General features: G+C 39.0%; 2 protein-coding genes across 3 annotated transcripts in view; both read left to right on the forward strand.

Moving 5' to 3' along the window:
* LOC143354838 (uncharacterized) overlaps positions 1–19,485 on the forward strand; it is a 453,699-nt gene that overhangs the window by 344,772 nt on the left and 89,442 nt on the right. The window lies entirely within an intron of this gene.
* Nachra7 (nicotinic acetylcholine receptor alpha7 subunit) overlaps positions 1–19,485 on the forward strand; it is a 311,133-nt gene that overhangs the window by 210,650 nt on the left and 80,998 nt on the right. For both annotated transcript variants that reach the window (XM_076788934.1, XM_076788942.1), the window contains exon 3: positions 15,778–15,822. In XM_076788934.1, coding sequence (XP_076645049.1) covers positions 15,778–15,822 — 45 coding nt within the window. The remainder of the gene's footprint in view (positions 1–15,777; positions 15,823–19,485) is intronic.

A 19,485-nucleotide genomic window follows, 5' to 3' on the forward strand; every position in this document is an offset into this window, starting at 1 on the left:
TTTTTTTGTGAAAAGCCTACTATTACAGTCCACCTGACCGTGTCGATGCGACAGAACATAATCGTGTGCGTGTCTCGAGAGACAAATGAAATTTAAAGGGACATTCGTCGCTAGGCCTGTACCAAGTCATTGTCTCCCTGCTCATTAGGATCATATATTTGAAGTTGCAAAATATGAAATTACCTTTTATACACCCTGTACATTCATATATTCAGAAAGGGTTAACACATTTCTGTATTCCTACAAACTCTGGAACCCATTTTTTGACATCCTCATAATACGGTTGATAATTCATTACCAATTGATTAGCGTGATATTCTCGTCTCATGTGTAGACAACCAAAATGTATAAACAATTTCACAGCCTTAGTATTTAATTAGGTATAAATCCATATAATAGTGACCAAGCAATAGAGATTCAGACCTGTTCTGTGATATCTTTAGAAGAGCAGTAAAAAATTGTTGGAAAATAACCTTTTGATCGTTTTAAGGGTCAAAGAATAGTGTAAAATTCCACTTGCGAGGGCAAGTGTAGGAACAGAAATTTTTCAGGATGTCACGTAAGCTGGGCCACAACAAGCACGATTTAAGAGTGTTTCATGCAACATTAAATGGGACCTAAGCTCCTCGTATTTCAAGCAGTCCCGGAGCCCGCGTGACGGACCTCACTTTCCTAAATGTAATTCGTAACAGTCTCCGCGTTACCAGCTACTGCTACTTGCATTTCCTAACTTGCAGAACCCATTAAAACTGTAAATCAATCGACATTCCCGTCCCTTCTGTGACCAGAACCCGAAACATGAAAGCTGGAAAGCCCCGAGTGCCAACTTCCTATACCCCTACAATAAATTGAAACTCGAATCCACGCAGATGAACGTGTGCTCGTGCAAAGTTTATATGAAACCTCCTGTAACCTACGTGCAAATTATAAATTATAGAAATGAAGTGGGACATTGCGACGTAGCTTGCACGTTCGTGCTGCACTGGAGGACTACCATCGGTAAAATTCAGCACTGCTTTTGCTCATTATTTTAATCTTCTGTCTGTGAAAATGAAGATTCGCTCAAACAATCTCATTTTCACAGGCCCTTTTACGGAATCTTCAGAAGATATTTCTGGAAAACTGTCAGCTATTTGAAAACAGATAAATTTCTTTCTGACAAATGGTCAGAAATTAATAACTGATTATTTAAAGAGATGAGTGTGCTTTGTAGCAATGGACACAATGAAAACTTTTGAAAACTGGTATCATTTAAAACCAAATGAATTCAATTTAAACATATCGAACCATTTCTATGAAATGCAGTAACTGAACTAGTGTACAAGAGTAAAAATATTAGTGTAATATGATAAATAATAGTTCGGTGCAATGAGAACTTGAATTTTATTTATGATTTCACAAATAACATTGTAAGAATGTCAAATAATTATCTCCAGACTATTATGAAACGCATTTCACTAGTAGCTGCGATTCTCATTATAGAAATATTAATGAATAGTTATCCATTTTAATTAGGCATCTGTTTTATTAGGGCGCGTTTTATGTTATTCTCATTTTGTGCTTCACTTTGGCGATAATTACTTTTATCGAATTAATTAATACTTGATTGAAAGAACTGCACAAATAATCACATATTTTCGTGTTCGAAGAAGAAAAAAAGTGTTCTTGAATTTCAAATAATGATGACATTGGTGGTCGTTGATCATATATTTTAATTTTTCTTAAATTGCTGGAAACGAGAAGGATAGAATTGACGTGCTTCGACGTCTTAAAAAAAAAAATTCGTTGCATTGAAATTTTAAATATCCCTGCGTTAGAGGGTCCACCCTCAGACCATTTTCATTTAATCCTTTAAAGTAAAAACGAACTTTTAGAAGTTCTACTTCGCTTTTTGCTGAAATGTAATCTCCAGTTTACTGGAGACTTCGAATGCGCTAAAGTGTTTCATTGTGACTTAAAGCCATAAAGAAACTTTTCCAGGGTAAACGATTTGCTTTTAAGAAATTCTTTGAGCACGATAAAGAGCATGATTCATAAGATTCAACGGACCACACAATACATTTCCGGAAACACTTTTCACTTTCAGTATCAATAAGATTCTTATTATACTGTTTTATGTTTGTTCTTGAAAGAGAAATTTGAGTAGAAACTCAAGAGTAAGCGAGAGTAAATAAAACGTAAATATCTTATAAAAAATTTCGGGTAACGATTCCAATATTTAGACAAGTTCAATAAAAAGATTTGAGTTAGGAAAATATTTTGTTCAAGGAGCAAAATTGTCGGTATATTTAAAATATAAATAATAATAATTATAGTACACGACACCGCGTGATTATGTTGTATATTTATATCATAAAAATTAATTTTTTATCCGGTGATTTTTAAGAAACCTAAGGAAGTTGCTGATTCTGTCCCATTAAAGTGAGACGTTATTTCTTGTTCGACCCGATTTATATTTTGATGATGCGATCGATACATCGTAAGACAATCGAGCTGTAGCTGAAAATATTTCAGCAATAATTGGAGACAGATCGCTGTCCGCGGAATGGAGGTCATTTGATCCTTTGATCACCCCCGCCATCATAGCTGAGCACGCAAATTGACCACGCGACGTTATGGCATTCCAGAAATGACTAGTACAACACGTTATGCTATTGCTTCGCAGTTACATGAATGCGCATACCATTGCGCATCCTTGTCCGTCTAACAAACAATGCATTCTGACCCATAAAGCTTCAAGAAACGCTCGATGCGTTCTGCAGATAGCGCATACATCGTCAACGATCATCCGAGGTCGAAATATTATCCGTTCGATCGTCACCGAGTACATAAAATACCCTCACTACTCAATTCAATAATATACAGGGTGTTCGACTACAGGTGGTAGAAAATTTAAGGGGTGGTTATTCATGGCAATTTAAGACGAAAATGAAGAGGAACAAATCGTGATTTCGGCTTCATTTTTTAGTTATTATCAATTAAAAATCCGCCTAAAATGCGGCAACCCGACCAACAGAGGTGTACGTTGCTTACGTCACAAAGGCGCGCGACAGCTACGTGTCACGTGACAGATACACCGCGTACCTCCCGAGAAGCCACCTGGCAAGAATTCGGTGTCATTCCACACGCATTTTCGGTTCTAGCCGAATTATTGGCTAAAGTGTGTGACGTCAAAGCCTAACCATTGGACGCGAGCGAGGACCCCCGTTGATACGTGATTGTCGCGCGCCTTCATGACGTAGGCAACGTACACCTCTGTTGGTCGGGTTGCCGCATTTTAGGCGGATTTTTAATCGATAATAACTAAAAAATGTCATTTTTTGAATTAAAAAAAAAACGTAATTTTTAACCATATCGCGGAAGATTTTACGTAATAATATGCGTAATATTTATTCACTTTGTATATCACAAAGAATGATTTATTACAAATTAAAAAATTGATTTTTAGGAAATTTTCTGGACTGGGACTGAAAAAATGATTAGACTGTTTCAACGAACAAGAACCTTATTTAAACGTGCATATTTCACACAATTTGCAACAATTGTTCTGCAATGAAATTTTGAAAATTGTCTAAGCAACAACGTTTTTCCCAGAAGCGCTTTCTCCAAAGGAAAAGGCAATTTGAACTTTCTATTAATTATTACGGGTTTCAACGGAATGTTAATTACATCATTCTTCTCATTGCTGTTGGATTTCGGATAAACAGATTCAACAGGAAATGAACAAGTCTATTTCCTCGACGAGTACTGTCAAAGGTAAGCAGTGCAAACTGATTAAACCGTAGTACATACAATTCAGTCACGCGCTGCTGTTGGTTCGACGCTTTCCTCTTCCTTCTTTGTTCACACATTTATATGAATAAACTGTTACGGAGAAAACTGTTTTACGGATCAATCGAACGCTGAACTCGGATGTAATCGCAGTGTACTTTCAAAATCGCGTTCTCGAATGTTAAAGAAACGGTATCCAACGATATCAAACGAATCAGCACGTAGTACTTACAAAAGCACACTACTGTTCATCAATGTTGTTGATGCATGTCTGCAAAAATGTCTTGTGTCAATACGAAAATAAAGCGCATAAAATGCGCGGAAATATGTGAAATAAATTTTTATAATAAAAGTTCTAAAATTATCCCCAGTGCCGCGGAGAGTGAGCTTCATTGTCCTTTTCTACGTTCGGCGTGGATCAAAGAATAGTATCTCCTGGCCGATATATGTCCCTTGCTAGACCCGTGTTTTGGACATATATCGAGTAAACACTGTATTGCTTTAAACCAAATGGTTTATTTAGCAAGTACAATATTTTTTCATGTAGCTTACATTTTATTTTGATATACTTGTATTTCATAAGTGCAATATGTCGGTTAACCTTATCTCATTCTTGAGCATTTATTGTTGTGAAGATATCGAAACTTGAAATCAGTTTTTCGAGTCTAAGCTTAACTAACAGCTGCAACAAAAATCGTGATAAAAGTCCATGATTTATAAAAACGACAGGTTTAAAATTTAGCGTGACCTTTGCCGTACTACAGGTGCAAATAATTTAACAATATCTCAGGGAAGCTCCTCTACTATTTCAGTAATTGTAAGCCAAAAAATGATAAATGGTTCATTAGAACATATTCCGTGCTGCCCGTGTTAAACACAGTGGAAAATAAGTTTGAAGTAGTTGAATAATAGTAACAGGGTGCTCAAGGGAGAGGTTGTGGCGGAGAGAATTACCCTCTGCACTTTCGATTACGTGTGTGTGTGTGTGTGTGTGGCGCGCGCGCGCGAGTGCATTCGAGCGCTCAGCTATGCAAGCTTTAAATTCCGTGCTCGAAAGTTGAATCTTCAACTTTTAGTTGCTAATATTGCGGAAGCGGATCTCCGGCTTGCGAAACGCTGAAGTCCCCGTTCGATTGGTATTTGCTCGTTGAATATGTTCCTTGGTGTTCCATCTTTTTGAGACACCATCTACATGTATCCCGGTGGGTACACTGCGAGCTGGAGAATGCGATGCGGCAAAGACGAATTTGCGATTCAAACTCCCGCGGGAGTTTCGAGGGATTCGAGTCACAAATTCCTCGCAAAGTCGTCTTGGCGGCTTTGTGAAGCAACGCCCATTGATTTGGAAATTACCTGGGATTCCGGATTCGTTCTTGTACCTACTTTGCAACCGCGAGTAAATATATCGTTTCCGCCAAATTGTGCTTCATCCCGGCGAAACTGTTGTTTTAAAGTCGGCGCGGAGTCGCTTATGCGCTGGATACGGAATACGTAATTCGGCCGTGGAAACGCGTGAAAATTACGTTTGCTTAATGCGTAGTCGCAATATGGTGTAAATTACTTTTTTCTCAGACCGTAATTCACGGAAGCTGCAGTAATTACATTTTTTTATACCCGATTCTGTTCGAGAATTACTGAGCGAGAGTTACTGATACACAATACTTTACGTTCATGGCGTACAAAAGCGACGTGTAAAAATTTTTCAACGGATGAAACAATTTTTTTGAAATTGTACAGCAAATGTAGTAATCCTGTTTACACATTTATTCATAACAAAATTGATATAAAGAGTCGAAAATGTGATTTGAAAATGAATATGAAGATATATTTTAGCAATCTACATGAAATTAGTTAAACACATAGGAAACAAACAATTGCGTAAGAAAGATTAAGATTATAAGCATTATAAGTATGGCATTATAGATGAACGATTGAAAAAGACTGTAGCGTTTGCGTACATCTAATTTTCAAAAATATCTGTAAAAGTCTAACAGCTAACATTTAACCCTTTGCACACGAAGCTATCGAACTCCAAAATGAAACATTTCTTCCGGCCTAGAATATTTCCCTTCTATATATATTTTTTTCATGTTATACATACGAGAATGGTGCACTTTACTCAACAAATTTATTAATGTAAAAAATATTTTGAATAATGATACAGCAATTTTTACTGTGCCTTACAGTCACCATTCGAGTGCTAAGGGTCAATTCTAAATCTGCCGCTTGTGAATTGACCACGCTAATAAAATAACACAACAAGTTATTTGGGGAAAAACGCGCAAGCGGCGATTAGCGGTTGAAGGGCGGCTGCTGAATAGTAGCGCACGTTTTCGGAAATTGATACGAATCCGATGAGAAATAAATTCCTCGAAGTCCGGAAGAATAATAATTTAGGTCACGGAGAACCGCGCAAGGAATACACGTGTCAATTGGCGGTATCAAGGTTCCCCAGTACATGTTACCGAGCTTGTGGGCATGTGATTGAAATGACCGCAATGCTCTTGCGGCAATGTTCCGTTCGCCAGAACAAATTCTGTACGTTCTACTCGGTTTCATAAAATCACAGCAATCCGAGTACCTCGCAAGACAAGGACCACCGATCACATTGCCGAATACGTGGGGGGAATATTTGTTGTTAACTATCGATTTAACCTCTTAAGCACGGCGAGCTCGTCCGCAACTCTGTCTCCCAGGGACGGCGCGCCTGGCCGCGGATGGCGCAAAAGCCGCTATAGCGGCGTCACCGTTCAAACTGACGCTTTCCACGGAAGCCACTATAGTGGCGTACAGTGCTTAAGAGGTTAACCACTTGGCTTGGAAAACGCCTCTTAGACGTGGTAACCACTTTGGACCAAAAGAGAATTGCATGTCTTTCTTATGGTTATTAGCAGTTCTCAGTGAAGTTTAGCATTCGCGACTATTTAATAGATTTCGAACACAATTGCACAGCTGATGATTAAACTTTGCCTTGGCAACCCAGAAATTATTCACTTTTTTTTATATAATCCTGTAGATTTCGACGAAAAAATTTCAAAAATCTGTGCTTTAGTGTCAGGAATTCACTGGTCGAATATGTACCGCGAAATAAGCGATTCAATGCGCTCGCCAATTGAACATACCAATTCGACGGAGTATTATATGCAATTCTAATTCACAACGCTATAATCGAGTCTACGAACTCGTAAAGGTGGTCGGCTCGCGCGCGAAACCATAAAAGCATTACAGCCATCAGATAAAGGACAGCTCCTTGAAAATTTCGTATAGCTTAAGACTCGGCCAGAAATCAGCATTGCAAATTTCATAAGGAGTTACGAAACTCTGATACCTTTCACCTGACCGCAAAATGCTCGCTCGAGAACAGCGTGTTGTGTCGAGCAGCGGGATTTCGACGTTAAATCAATATCCGAGGAGGAGAACGGCGGAAACGGGAAGAGACGTTCGGAGGGGATAAATGAAATTTCTGTCGCTTTACTAAAATTCTTTGATGCCTCCTTCGCGACCTTACTCGCTTATTCTCTCTGTTCGACTCTCGGTTCCTCCCTTTCGCTCCCTTGTTATTTGGACAGGGTCCAAGGTGTTCCGCTGTTTCTTCCCATCCTGAGTCTTTAGAAATTTTCGAGCGTCCTAAGGCAAAGACTTGGAAGTTTAACGAGATGGTGACTTCAACATCACCGCACGTTCATCTTCGGGTAATGAGAGAGAGAGAGTGAGAGGGAGAGAGAGAGACAGAGAGAGAGAAAAAGTTTGACCACGACGTGCCGGCACGGATCGCCGAGAATTGCCCCCGTTGCCAAGAACTCTGACGAACGAAAAACTCGTTTATCTCTCGCTTCGCTTCCTGCACTTTTTCTGGTCACTTGGCAAACGCTAGAAAACTAGAGCCTTGGCGGGCTAGTTTCGCCACAGATGCAAATTGATAGACGCGTTTTGCGCGGCGAGCTAAACGCTATTTTATACCGGGGAAGCACTGTGTTTATAGGGTAGCTGTACCTAATATGGAACAGCGGCTGATAGGAGACGCTGTAACATCTTGGCAACTACATAACAAAATCAAGAACAGTGTACGCTGTCTGACAAAATGACAGAACACGTGAAGATTTATATGACTTTAATTTATTTTCGCATTGCAACTGAGATTTGTTTCTGTAGACTAATTAATTCTATTTTATCGCACGCATCAACTCCGTTATTGGCAACGGGGACTTAGCGTTGCTTCAACTTAAAATTAATCTACGACAGATTCCGGAGAACATATTGCACGCCTATTTAGCATTGGCATGTGTTGCCGATTGGAGAATTTATTGAGCCCGGTAATCCGTGCCATTTATTAATTTGTCCGCTTCGGGGAAACTATTCGGAGCTTATACAGTTTGCTGTTTCCGTTCGAAGTCAGCCACGAATGTATTATTATTCGGCTTGATCGAATTTTTAATGAATTTCCACAACCGTCCCATTGCTCGGAATTCCGTTTCATTGTTTCATCTGGTCTTACAATGGATCTCGTTCCATTTGCTTAGCGTTCGGATCGTGTCGGTGAAAATTCAATTTCCAAGGGCCGCAACCCCTTAGGTGATTAGCGGTAATTATGGTCGGCGGGCAAGAATGAAAAGTCGTAACGACATGGTAAATTATGCGGCGAACGTAAGACACACCGCGGCAAGGATTTAAGCCGGGCTCTCGAATGGGTTTCCGCGGGCCCATTGAAACGGGCGAGAGCAAACGATAAGATCCAATTATCGAAAAACAGTTTATCTCGTGGTCAGGTGAAAGGATAAGCCCGGCTACCAACCCCTGCTGCGTAGCTTTTCTTCCGGAATGGATCGGGACTCGGAAAGTATCCGACCGCGACACTTTCAAGTAAGACGAAGCACCGATTGTTAACTTCGCGATATATGGTGACGGCTCCGCGAAGGTAGTCACCGCAAAGTGGGTGTAACGAGAAGCGAAGTAGAATGGAAGATAGGGGACGGACATGCTCGGTAGAGAAATCGTGAAATTCGGGCTGTCGGCGAGAAGCAATACGAAGAGAAGAAATATTAGGAGGGCCCATAAGTAATCAATTATTTTGGAATCTAAAGCAAACTTTGTAGTAAATTCAAGTTTTTATTTTTTAATTTATTATATAATCTTCATCATTATCAAGGACAGTTTGCCATCTTTCCTGCAAATTTTCAATCCCCCCTTATAGAAATCTAGGGTTCGTGAAGCAAAATATGACTCAAGGTGCCTCCACTTACATCTTCTACAGAAGTGAATGTTTTATTTCTTAAATAATGCTCCAGAGATCTGAAAAGATGATGGTCAGAGGGAGCAATATCCGGTGTGTACGGGGGGTGCGGGAAAACTTCCCATTGCAATTCTTTGATTTTTTCCTGAGTGAGTATCGTTATATGGGGCCGTACATTGTCAAATTGCAGTATTTGTCCACCTTCTCTGTGGACTAAAGATGCCCTCTTTTTCAATAGTTCTGAATACATCCGAATACATGATCGACCAATGTTCTGTACCCATATTCTTTGTCTATATGCCTTTCCCATTTCGTGTAGGTGCCTTTGTATAGTTGACCATGTGGATCCAAGGCTTCTCGATAATTATTGTATACTTAATTTTGGATCAGCTTCCACTAGAGATTTTAGGGTGCCATTATCAAGTTCAACTTGCCGTCCACTTCGAGGCCTGTCAGAGAGATCATAATCACCAGCAGCAAACCTTCTGAACCAATGTTGACACTTGTTGACCTTCAATACATCTCCATAAACATCGCAAATTTTCTTTGTTGTTACCGATGCATTAAATCCCGCATGAAAATGAAAAAGTATGCAATGACGAATATGATCTTCGGAAGGTACGGACACCGCCATTTTATTACAGTGTTGTAAAAAAAATTGTCATCCGCTTCTGAGCTATGTTTAAAGTTTCAAGTAGCTTTCCATAGCTGATCGTAAAATTTGTACCGAACAGACAGACCAGAAAGCAGTTAATAAAAACGTGGTAAAAATCACCAAATGCAACACAGTTGAAGGATTTAAAGAGATTATCTTTTACGTTATAAATGTTTCTTTGCAGTACATTCATAGGATACTGAATCATTTTATTTTGACTGTAGCACCCGTTTTTATGCAGAATTTGCTAAAATGTCAAAATGTTTCGTAACTAAGGCTACAATTCCATTTTTTCAGGATATCGTAGCTATTAAAGGTTTAATCCTACCCTAGCTACGTTGCATCATAGGATTGTAATCGCTATTTGCAAGGCAGAGCTTTAGGGTTAATTTAAATCTTACACTACTGCGGATACCGAACCAGCGGTAAACTAAACGCTAAGCCGAGCTTAAGTTTTGTTCAACCACTCTGTAATCTGCTTTAGTAGACAACGGCTGAGTTCAATCATTCGTGTGAAAATGCTTTATAAAGACGAAAATAATGCCAATTATTTATTGTGTTCACCGACGGTGTGTGTCGGTATCGATAAGTGTTATAATGAAAATTATATCTGAACCGATGTATCTTCTCCAACTATTGTTTCGCATAAAAATCCGCAGTCTAATAATTAAATAATCTTTTATCTTTTCGATACTGAACTGATTCCTTTTAAAACAGCAGGAAGCTTATTATATCTGCGTTTTTCAAGTACCCTTCGCAATTCACAGTTCTCGACGAGATATTCTGATATTAATTTATTTAAATCTATAGAACTGTGATTTGATGAGCGTGTCCAGCATCCGGATACGAAAAATGAATATACAAACAGAAAATATTGTGTAATATTGAAAATTTGACACAGACGAACCGGAAAAAATTTATTGTGCAAATAATAAATAAATTATATTATCTTTCGAACGGAATTTAAATTGGACTGCGTCGGTTGATAAAAGATTTGAATTTTGAAAGTGTATAATGCAGGATGAATTACAAATTCAGTAAATTAAATTCATTTTTTTCGTTGAAATTTCGTCGAAAATCTCAGAACTTTTCTTACACAATGCTATTGTTGCTATATCGCATAAAACTGTACCTGGTAATACATGACCAAAAAAAAAAATTAAATCACTTCTTTAATGCATGGATCTGACGAATCCAACCCGTGCGCCGAAGAATTAAACGTGCATAAAACACATTGGCTCCAACCATGATCGGTCCACGTGGAAAATCGACATTTTGATCGACACATTCACGAACTGCCGATCCAGAAAAAGATCATAAAAATCTAAAAACACGAGCTGCGCGCCAAAGGCTAAAATATGTCGGCTGTTTCCGGCCTGGGGAGAGAGACAGTTCCGTGTAATTGGTTCCCATGATTGATACGACGTCCAAAATCCGGGTAGACGCGGATCATAAATCGCCACGGAATTCGCTAAATGATTACAAGGTAATTGTCGAAGCTGAATGATATCTGAGCCGGAAGCCCCGAGCGGGGGCGATTTTTCGTCGTTATTAATGACCGTCCGAGATTTTCTTTCCCGCTCGCCGCCGCTCCGTGCCGCATCGGTTCAAGCAAAGACAGAGTTGCCGAGCTTATTGCGTTTTATTAATTGCCTCGACCCAGTTAGTAATCCCGACCGGGCTCGATAAATAAGATAACGAGAGAGGGGAAAACGAGCTGCATTCCTCGTCGCGCGAAATTTCCCTGTCGAAAAAAAAGGAAAAAAAAACCGGTGAGCTGTGTCGGTCTCGCAAATGAACTTCCATTTTTTCTCCCTTTCTTTGCGGAGACAGTGGCAAAGCTGAAAGGGAAAAAATGATTACGAAAGGTCGCGGTGCATTGTGCTAGTTAAAGTTAATGGGATACCAGCGTTACAGAAACGCTCGTTCTCCCTTACTCCCCTCCTCTCGCTCTCTCTTTCCCTCTCCTAAATGAAATTTTAAACGGAATTTATGTGGAAATATGAGAGATGGCCATTTAGAAAGTTGCCGACGCCGATCACCGGCGCGTTACCGTTTTAACACAGAATATGTGCCGCAGTCTTACGCACGGTGACACGCAACGATCCTTTGCATTAACTATTTATGCAAATGCGACGCGTTAATACGCAGAGTCGTCAGATCAGGGTAATGGACTGGGATTGAGGGGTAAAAGGTTACCCTGCCGGTACCGGATTAGTCACGTGACATTGTGACACATGCACGACAAAGACGAAACGCGTAACGTGACCCGGCGGTGCGTGAGGGAACAGAAGGGGAAGGTAGAGTGGGGAGTCGAGTCTTAATCTGATGACTCTATTAGCACGTTGAGCGCCAGGTTGTGTATGGTTAACACTATTCTTTAGGTTGACACTATTCACAGGAAAATTAAATTGGCTTAGCATATGAAAGATGTAGACGGGTTTATGTAGCATCATCCCCCGCCCGGTCACACCCTGTATAAATCGGACTATTTAATTTTCTATTTCATAATTAAGAATTTTTTCAAAATACCAAACCGTAATTTTTCCATATATGCTCTGCTATAATCTACACACTTTTGCCACCGGATTAGTAATTTTTAGGACCACTACCATGGAGAATAGAGGGTTGGACACAAAACAAACTTCCATTTCCTTCTAATATCCTTCCAATGTCTTAATTGTTCAACCGAATTATAATCATAAGGTGATACACTCGGACATACGCTCGTGACGGGGATGTTGAAGAAGAGCCGAATTTTTTATTTTTCTCCAACCAAATTTATTCGTTAAATTTTTTTCCAACTTCTAATTTTGTCTTGTGCTGAAACGGCTGTTCAATCAGTCCTTTAAATGACTTTCTTGTGACGCTTGTCTTGGTGCATTGTGTTTTGATCGCATTGGCGTCCATGAACACTAAACCGACCACGGTAAAAACGACCGGTTTCTATTTCACAATTATTGAAATTATAAAAAAGTTTTCATAGGAAATTACTGAATTGAATTCTTTATTTAAGCACATATTATAATGAAAATCGTACGGAGTTTAAGTAAATTCAATCATTCAGATTCAATTAGGAATTTCAATTCCACATACTAAATTATTGAAAGCATTTTATTTAATAAATTTCACGCCTATTCAAATTTACTATGAAATTATTTCAATTTAAACTAAACCCCCCCTAACATTTAATTCTACCAAAATATTTTCTAGCTACCCCCTCTTACGAATCGTACAAAGTTTAAGTAAATTCAATCGTCTCCCTTCGTTTCAGTTTTATATATTTTGTGCTTGGTAGGTTTAGTGTTAACTAACGACTTGCGCCAAGCAACCACTTGTGTCCTCAGCAACGTCTCGCTCTTAAACTGTTGACGTAATCTCTGCAAGATTTCAATGCAGTTTGCAGCTTCAATAGATAGCAACGTGATAATAATACGTTACGCAATGGAGGGCGGTAGGTAGGTATTATTCGCTCGTTCATTGCTCCAGCCATCGAGAAAACGTTTAAGTAGAATAGACCCTGACGCGGATCGAATGTAAGACATGTCTACTTGAACTTCCACCTGGTCTTGTCTAATAAGGATAACTAATAAGAAAATCCGCTTAACATTTGACTCGTATCATAAATGTCGACGTAAATTAAAAATGAACAACGCTGTCGATAGAACAGATTGGACAGCCTCGATTTATTTCAGGATAATCCAGTACTTTCGATTAACCTTTCACAGCGAACAGATTCCGAAAACATCCGTATTTTTCATATTCGTTTGCCGGAAGTAAAAGGATCTCTGAAAGCGAGAAATTTATTGTATTCATTAAGGCGGGGTCGAAATTTCGAACGCAAATCAGGTCAGAGAGAAGTTAAGAATAACGAAGTTGCGCCGGCGGTTTCGTTTTCGAGGGAAACGCAATTAAAAATCAATCTGGTACGTGTACCTACTGTTGAATGGCTTTACAGATTTCACGGCAAACCGTTACCATGACTGTTTTTGTGCATACAGGATACGGTGTCAGCCACTGTAAAAATCTGAAATCTGCAGCGACGGTCATCAGTTAGGAACACGTGTACCAGATTGATTTTTAATTGCATTTTTCTCGACTACAGACGCATCCAGCGTAATTACTTTGTTCTTGATTTTCGTCTTATTTTAAACTTATCTCTTTGACGTCATCGACAACATGAATTTTGACGCATCCTTTGTGATCAAAGATGATCAAAGCAAAATAAAACTCATGAAAATTATTTTTACAATTAGAATGCGGATGTTTACGCGGAATACACATTTTTTTAGTCGATCGAAAATGTATTTCCTCTTAACAGTAATTTTAACAAGTCGGAATTAATGCAACAATATTCTGAAATGCTTCTCGAGTATTTGCAGTTTTGTTTCCTACTCATCCATTTTTGCCATGAACGCTTAAAATCAAAAGCCTAATTACCTTCTAATTCCTGTAATATCAAACTTTATTCGTTTTTATACATCCGTGGTCCTTGAATTGCAATAAACAATTGGGTAAAAAACATACGTGAGCAGATGCGATGGAAAGTAATTAATTAAATAAGTGGAAAAAATCGTATCAGATCAAATGCTGAGAAGCATCGTTTCCCGTCTCCCCGTTTCATTATAACTTCTCGACCTTCTCCGTTTCTAATGAATTCTCGCGATCTCGAATCTAAGAAACGATATACCAGACGCCACTTGGGTAATCGTTGCGCGCAAGAACGACGATTGTAATCGGAGAAAAGATGCGATTCGACGCGACGCGACGCCGAGAAGCTATTGCTTTACGTGATACGTTTAACAATTCGAGGTGCGGACGAAACGAAATCGAGACACTCGAGTAGTGCCTCGACGGAGATAGCGAGAATAGGAAATGCTGGATACCCCAGTGATGGTGCAGAGCATGAATATTACCTGGAGAGCTTCAAGATTTTCAGCTTAGACAGCTTTCGCTGAATACATATTGTCGTGGGCTCTAGTGACAAGCCCTGCGGAGGTCGCTGAGAATTTCGCAAATACACTGAGGTCATTAAAATCTACACTGTACCTATTAACTTCTTCTCGTCACGAACGCTGCACGTATCTGTGAAAATATTTTAACAATCTTTTAACACCATCACATGTATTTTTTTCTTCACAGTAGAAATGACCCATAAAATGAAATAGTACAATATAGTTATTTCACTATGTGTTAAATTCTAAACTCTGTTAAGAGCCAAGGGTAGTCACGTAACTTTTGCAGAGTCAGCAGATCGGTAACTGCTGTATAACTTCCGTTCACAGGCTTCAGCCACTGACTTAAGATCTGTCTTGGTTTTGATCCGACAGGTCTTAAGTCTGTGACTAAACTTGTCACATCTTTTGCTCTGTATTACCGATATTATGAATTCTGACGCCAGAAACGTGCTTCAAGTTTTTGGCTTTATCTTGCAGAGAATCAAGACAAAATATAGCTGAATTTGTAGCTGGAGATATTTTCTAGCGCGCACTACTTTCGATTTCATCCAGAAAACTCATCCAATGGCATAAAAATGCTTGGATTCCACGGCATGCACATCGTCAATTTTTGACCTACTTCTAACGCTTATATTACCAAATATCTGCATAATCTCGTTAGCCCATGACCAGCGCGCGCTAGATTGAACCTTCCTCTTTCGAATGAGCCCTTTCCCAGCGAAAAATATTCTCATATAAGGACGAAAAGTTGAGGCACGTAAAACCATTTTTCGCCTATTTTTGTCGGTAACGTTGTCACTCTACCTTATCGCAAATCTACGGAGTCTTGGCTCTTAAATACTAAGTTGAATAACCGATGTACAGGCTGTAAGGGAATGTTCAGCAAAACTGTCCTCGACCTTGAATTTCAAGGTCCAATTTTTGTTCAATTGACATGACGCATAGACAATGCAATAAAAAAGAAAGTTGACTTTAAAATTCAACGATTCACTATTGGATTCATTTTAGTGCAGGCCATAACACGCTGATACCTCGCTATGTGTATTTAAGGAAATATAATTTAACTCAATATTGACGCGGTTTTAATAATAACGCGAACAATTTGAAGTTTCGTTTCGTTGAAACTCGAGATACTAATTAAGTCAATGTTTGCGATGTTTCAGGACGAGAAGAACCAACTGCTCATCACGAACCTTTGGCTGAAATTGGTAAGTTTTCGAACCTCCACAGATAAAACGATTCGCGTATTCGAGAGAATTTTTCTGAAAAATGAAGAGCACTTTTCGTACGAGTTTCCACGGTTTGTAATGGTCGGTTACAGAAATTCGACGAACAAATAACGAATATGGAAGCGTTGGTACACATTGAAGAGAAATTATTTCATTTATATGAATTTATCGGGCGGGTCAAACGTATAATGGAAATGTTACTGGAAATTGTTATACAGGGTGAGTCACCTAACGCTTGCATCTCAAATATCTTTGTTGTTTCTAAAGATACGTAAAATATGGTAAGGACAAAGTCGAATGGTACAATGGGGCTGACACGATGCCATAAAAAATTTTGTTTTTATGTCATTTTTTTAGAGATATCAAAGTCACCTTGACTTTTTTAAACACATACAATGATAGTCCCTTTCATTAGGAATTCAGTGACTATATAATTCCCAGGTCATTCAAGGTCAAGGACAGAAAAAACGTATAAAACTGAAATATGGACGCAGAATACCTGTATTTTATAAATGTTCGAAATGATGGCCGTCTACGTCGATACATTCATGTAAACGAGCTCTGAAGGAATGTTGAACTCTGATAAGTACATCCGAGGTGATATTCGTACATGCTGTGATGATACGTTGACGCATATCTTCAACTGTTGTTGGAGCATCCATGTACACGGTCTCTTTTAGCAGACTCCATAAAAAGAAATCCAGTGGACTTAAATCAGGCGAACGTGCTGGCCATGAAACAGTTCCGCCTCGCCCAATCCATCGGTTTGGAAATCGAGAATGATAAACGTATTCTGCTTGCATATTCTAAATCTTATACGTTTTCTCTGTCTGTGACCTAGAATGACCTTGAATAATTATTGTCACCGAATCCCTAATGAAAGGGACTATCATTGTAGGTGTTTAAAAAAAGGGTGGTTCCATTTTAAAAAGTCAAGGTGACCTTGATTTCTCTAAAAAAAATGACAAAACTTTTCGGCATCGTGTCAGCCTCATTGTACCATTCAACTTTGTCTTTACCATATTTTACGTATCTTTAGAAACAACAAAGATATTCGAGGTGCAAACATTAGATGACTCACCCTGTATGTGGAAGCCTCACTTGATCGTACTTGGAGCTTCAAAACAAAAGCCCGAACTCGAATTCATTAAAAAAATCTCTCGTTTCTTTTTTTTTCGTTAAATCCTCGAATGTTATAGAAACAGTAAAAACTCTATAATGAAACTCTGGGGTCTCCCATGACCCCAACAAAATTTCTGTACGCTAACAAATACGTAGTATTTCCTTAACTTCTTTGGAAGATATCGATTATATTTAGTCTTAAATTATATACTTGGAGCTATCCGAGAAAATTTATTGGATACTTCATAATCTGAGTAAACGCCGCTTAAGGGTTAAGAATACGATTATATTATTAAAATCATTCCGAGACGAAATAAATATAGATGAAAATATTATAAATGAAAATAATATTAACAATATTTATATTTTTCTAAATATTTATACAGCTCTTTTTTCATGTGACCGATGCAAAAATTTGGTACAGAGGCCTCAGTGATAATGAACTCGGGACAAAAATAAACTCGTCATCCCCAGGTAAGAGGTCGAATTAAAAGAAACGGCGTGACCTCGTGACGCGACTCATAAATATAAAATAATCGGTGGTTCACAAGCAGGTGTCCGGCTCATCTGACGGATTCCTCTGCGATAACTTATTCGCAAGCTCCCCTTGAATTCGAACGTTGAAGCTCTCATCGCCCTTTTGCCCGAGCCGTCCTGTTTTTCATGCAAATGCTGAAAGTTCCGCGAAAGAAGCATTACGCGGCGGGAACTATTTCCAAGTTCGAATTGTAGTCTTAACAGATTCTTATCAACTGGAACTATTAATAGAGTCACGGCAACAGGTACACCCCCCGACAGAGTGGCTGAAGTGGCGCGCCCTTATTAGGGTAGACTGCCGTAATATTTCCTTTCCGGAGGTTTCGAACCGCGCTTTAAAACGCTTGTCGTTGCTCATTTCCAACGGCTTATGCCTCGTCAATCCTCGCCCTCATTCAGAACCTCTGCTGAGCCGTATAGCAAGAACGGCTTTGCAATGACCCAAATTCGCAGTTAACGATTCCCCGATGATGTTTTGCCCGATTGACAAATCGACCAAGTGCCCCCTTGCAACCCCCATCCCGCTCTTCACCTGTCTCCTACCCAACAACGACCTCTGTCAACAATTACAACGGAACAGATGCGACATTGCCTATCAGTTAATCACGCGCTCTTGATTGCCGTTTAGCGATCTAGAAATTCATATTTGAGACGATAAGCCGTGGCAACAACGGGCCCGAATTTCCCTGTCATCGGCGCTCGACGAGGAATCATCCGAGTCATTGAATCAGAAAAATCTGAGGCTGTGCTCATAAAGCTCGGAGACTTTGTTTCAAACTATTTTACTCGTGGCACAGATATTCATTTGGAAACCCCTTAGCACTTATATTTTATTCAAAATTATTTTTTTAGTAAATTGTAAATTATAAAGTTTTAGATTGTATGTACTACTGTTGTGTTTATTAGAGAGATTTGTATCAGAATTTGTATCAGAGAAATTATTATAGAAATGTACAGTGTGTCCTACGAATTCTGTCCACTTGAATATCTTGGTTATTTCAAACAATACGAGAAAATGTTACAGAAGTTGTAGGGTTTAAGAAACTACATAATATGGTACAAATGATATTCTTGCAAGTGGAGGCGTAGAGAAGATATAGAGGTCACCTTTGTTTTTTTTTAAATGGATTGTACAATTTTTATGCTCGATTTCGATAGAATGGCGTATTCTGAGTATGTATAAAAGTACTAGAGTGTATTTGTCCTAAAACTTACCGTTGCTGAGATATTTGACTGTTTTCATGAAGAATTTTCGAAATGTCGGCCATCTGCATCGATGCAACGTTGTAGTCTTTGAACTGTTGCGTCTCTTACACGTCTTATTGTTGGAGCGTCTGTTGTAGCACACGCTGCGATAACTCGTTGCTTCATATCTTCCGGAGTTGTTGGTGCATCTCGATACACAATATTTTTCAATGTTCCCCCCAAGAAAAAATCTAGGGGTGTTAAATTTGAACTTCGTGCTGGCCAGCAAATAGTGTCACCGCGTCCTGTTAATCGATTTGGCAATATTTCATTAAGTGTACTTCTCACCCTTCGAGCGTAGTGTGTTGAACATCCATCGTGCTTAATGGAACGTTTTCTAATAAATTTGGCAATGTATTTCTTAAGAACGTATCATATTTTTGACCAGTAAAAGTGCCGTCAATGAAATAAGACCCAATTATTTGTTGCCCTATGATTCCACACCACACATTAATGGACAAGCGTCTTTGATGATCAATTTCTCGTAGCCAGTGAGGATTTTGTACTGACCAATAATGCGTGTTATGTAAATTAACACGCCCAATGCTGGTAAAAGTAGCTTCATCGGTAAATAGTATTAAAGAGGAAAAAAGTGGATTGAGTGATTGACAAAATCTAACACGATTTACGTAATCCATGTCATGTCATTTCTGGTGAAGGCTAATGTGGTACGAATGATATTTATGACGAGTGAGAATTCGTGATGCACTACTTTCGCCTCCACTTCCAAGAGTATCA

This window comes from Halictus rubicundus, chromosome 1 (assembly GCF_050948215.1).
Source record: "Halictus rubicundus isolate RS-2024b chromosome 1, iyHalRubi1_principal, whole genome shotgun sequence".
Lineage (NCBI taxonomy): Eukaryota > Metazoa > Arthropoda > Insecta > Hymenoptera > Halictidae > Halictus > Halictus rubicundus.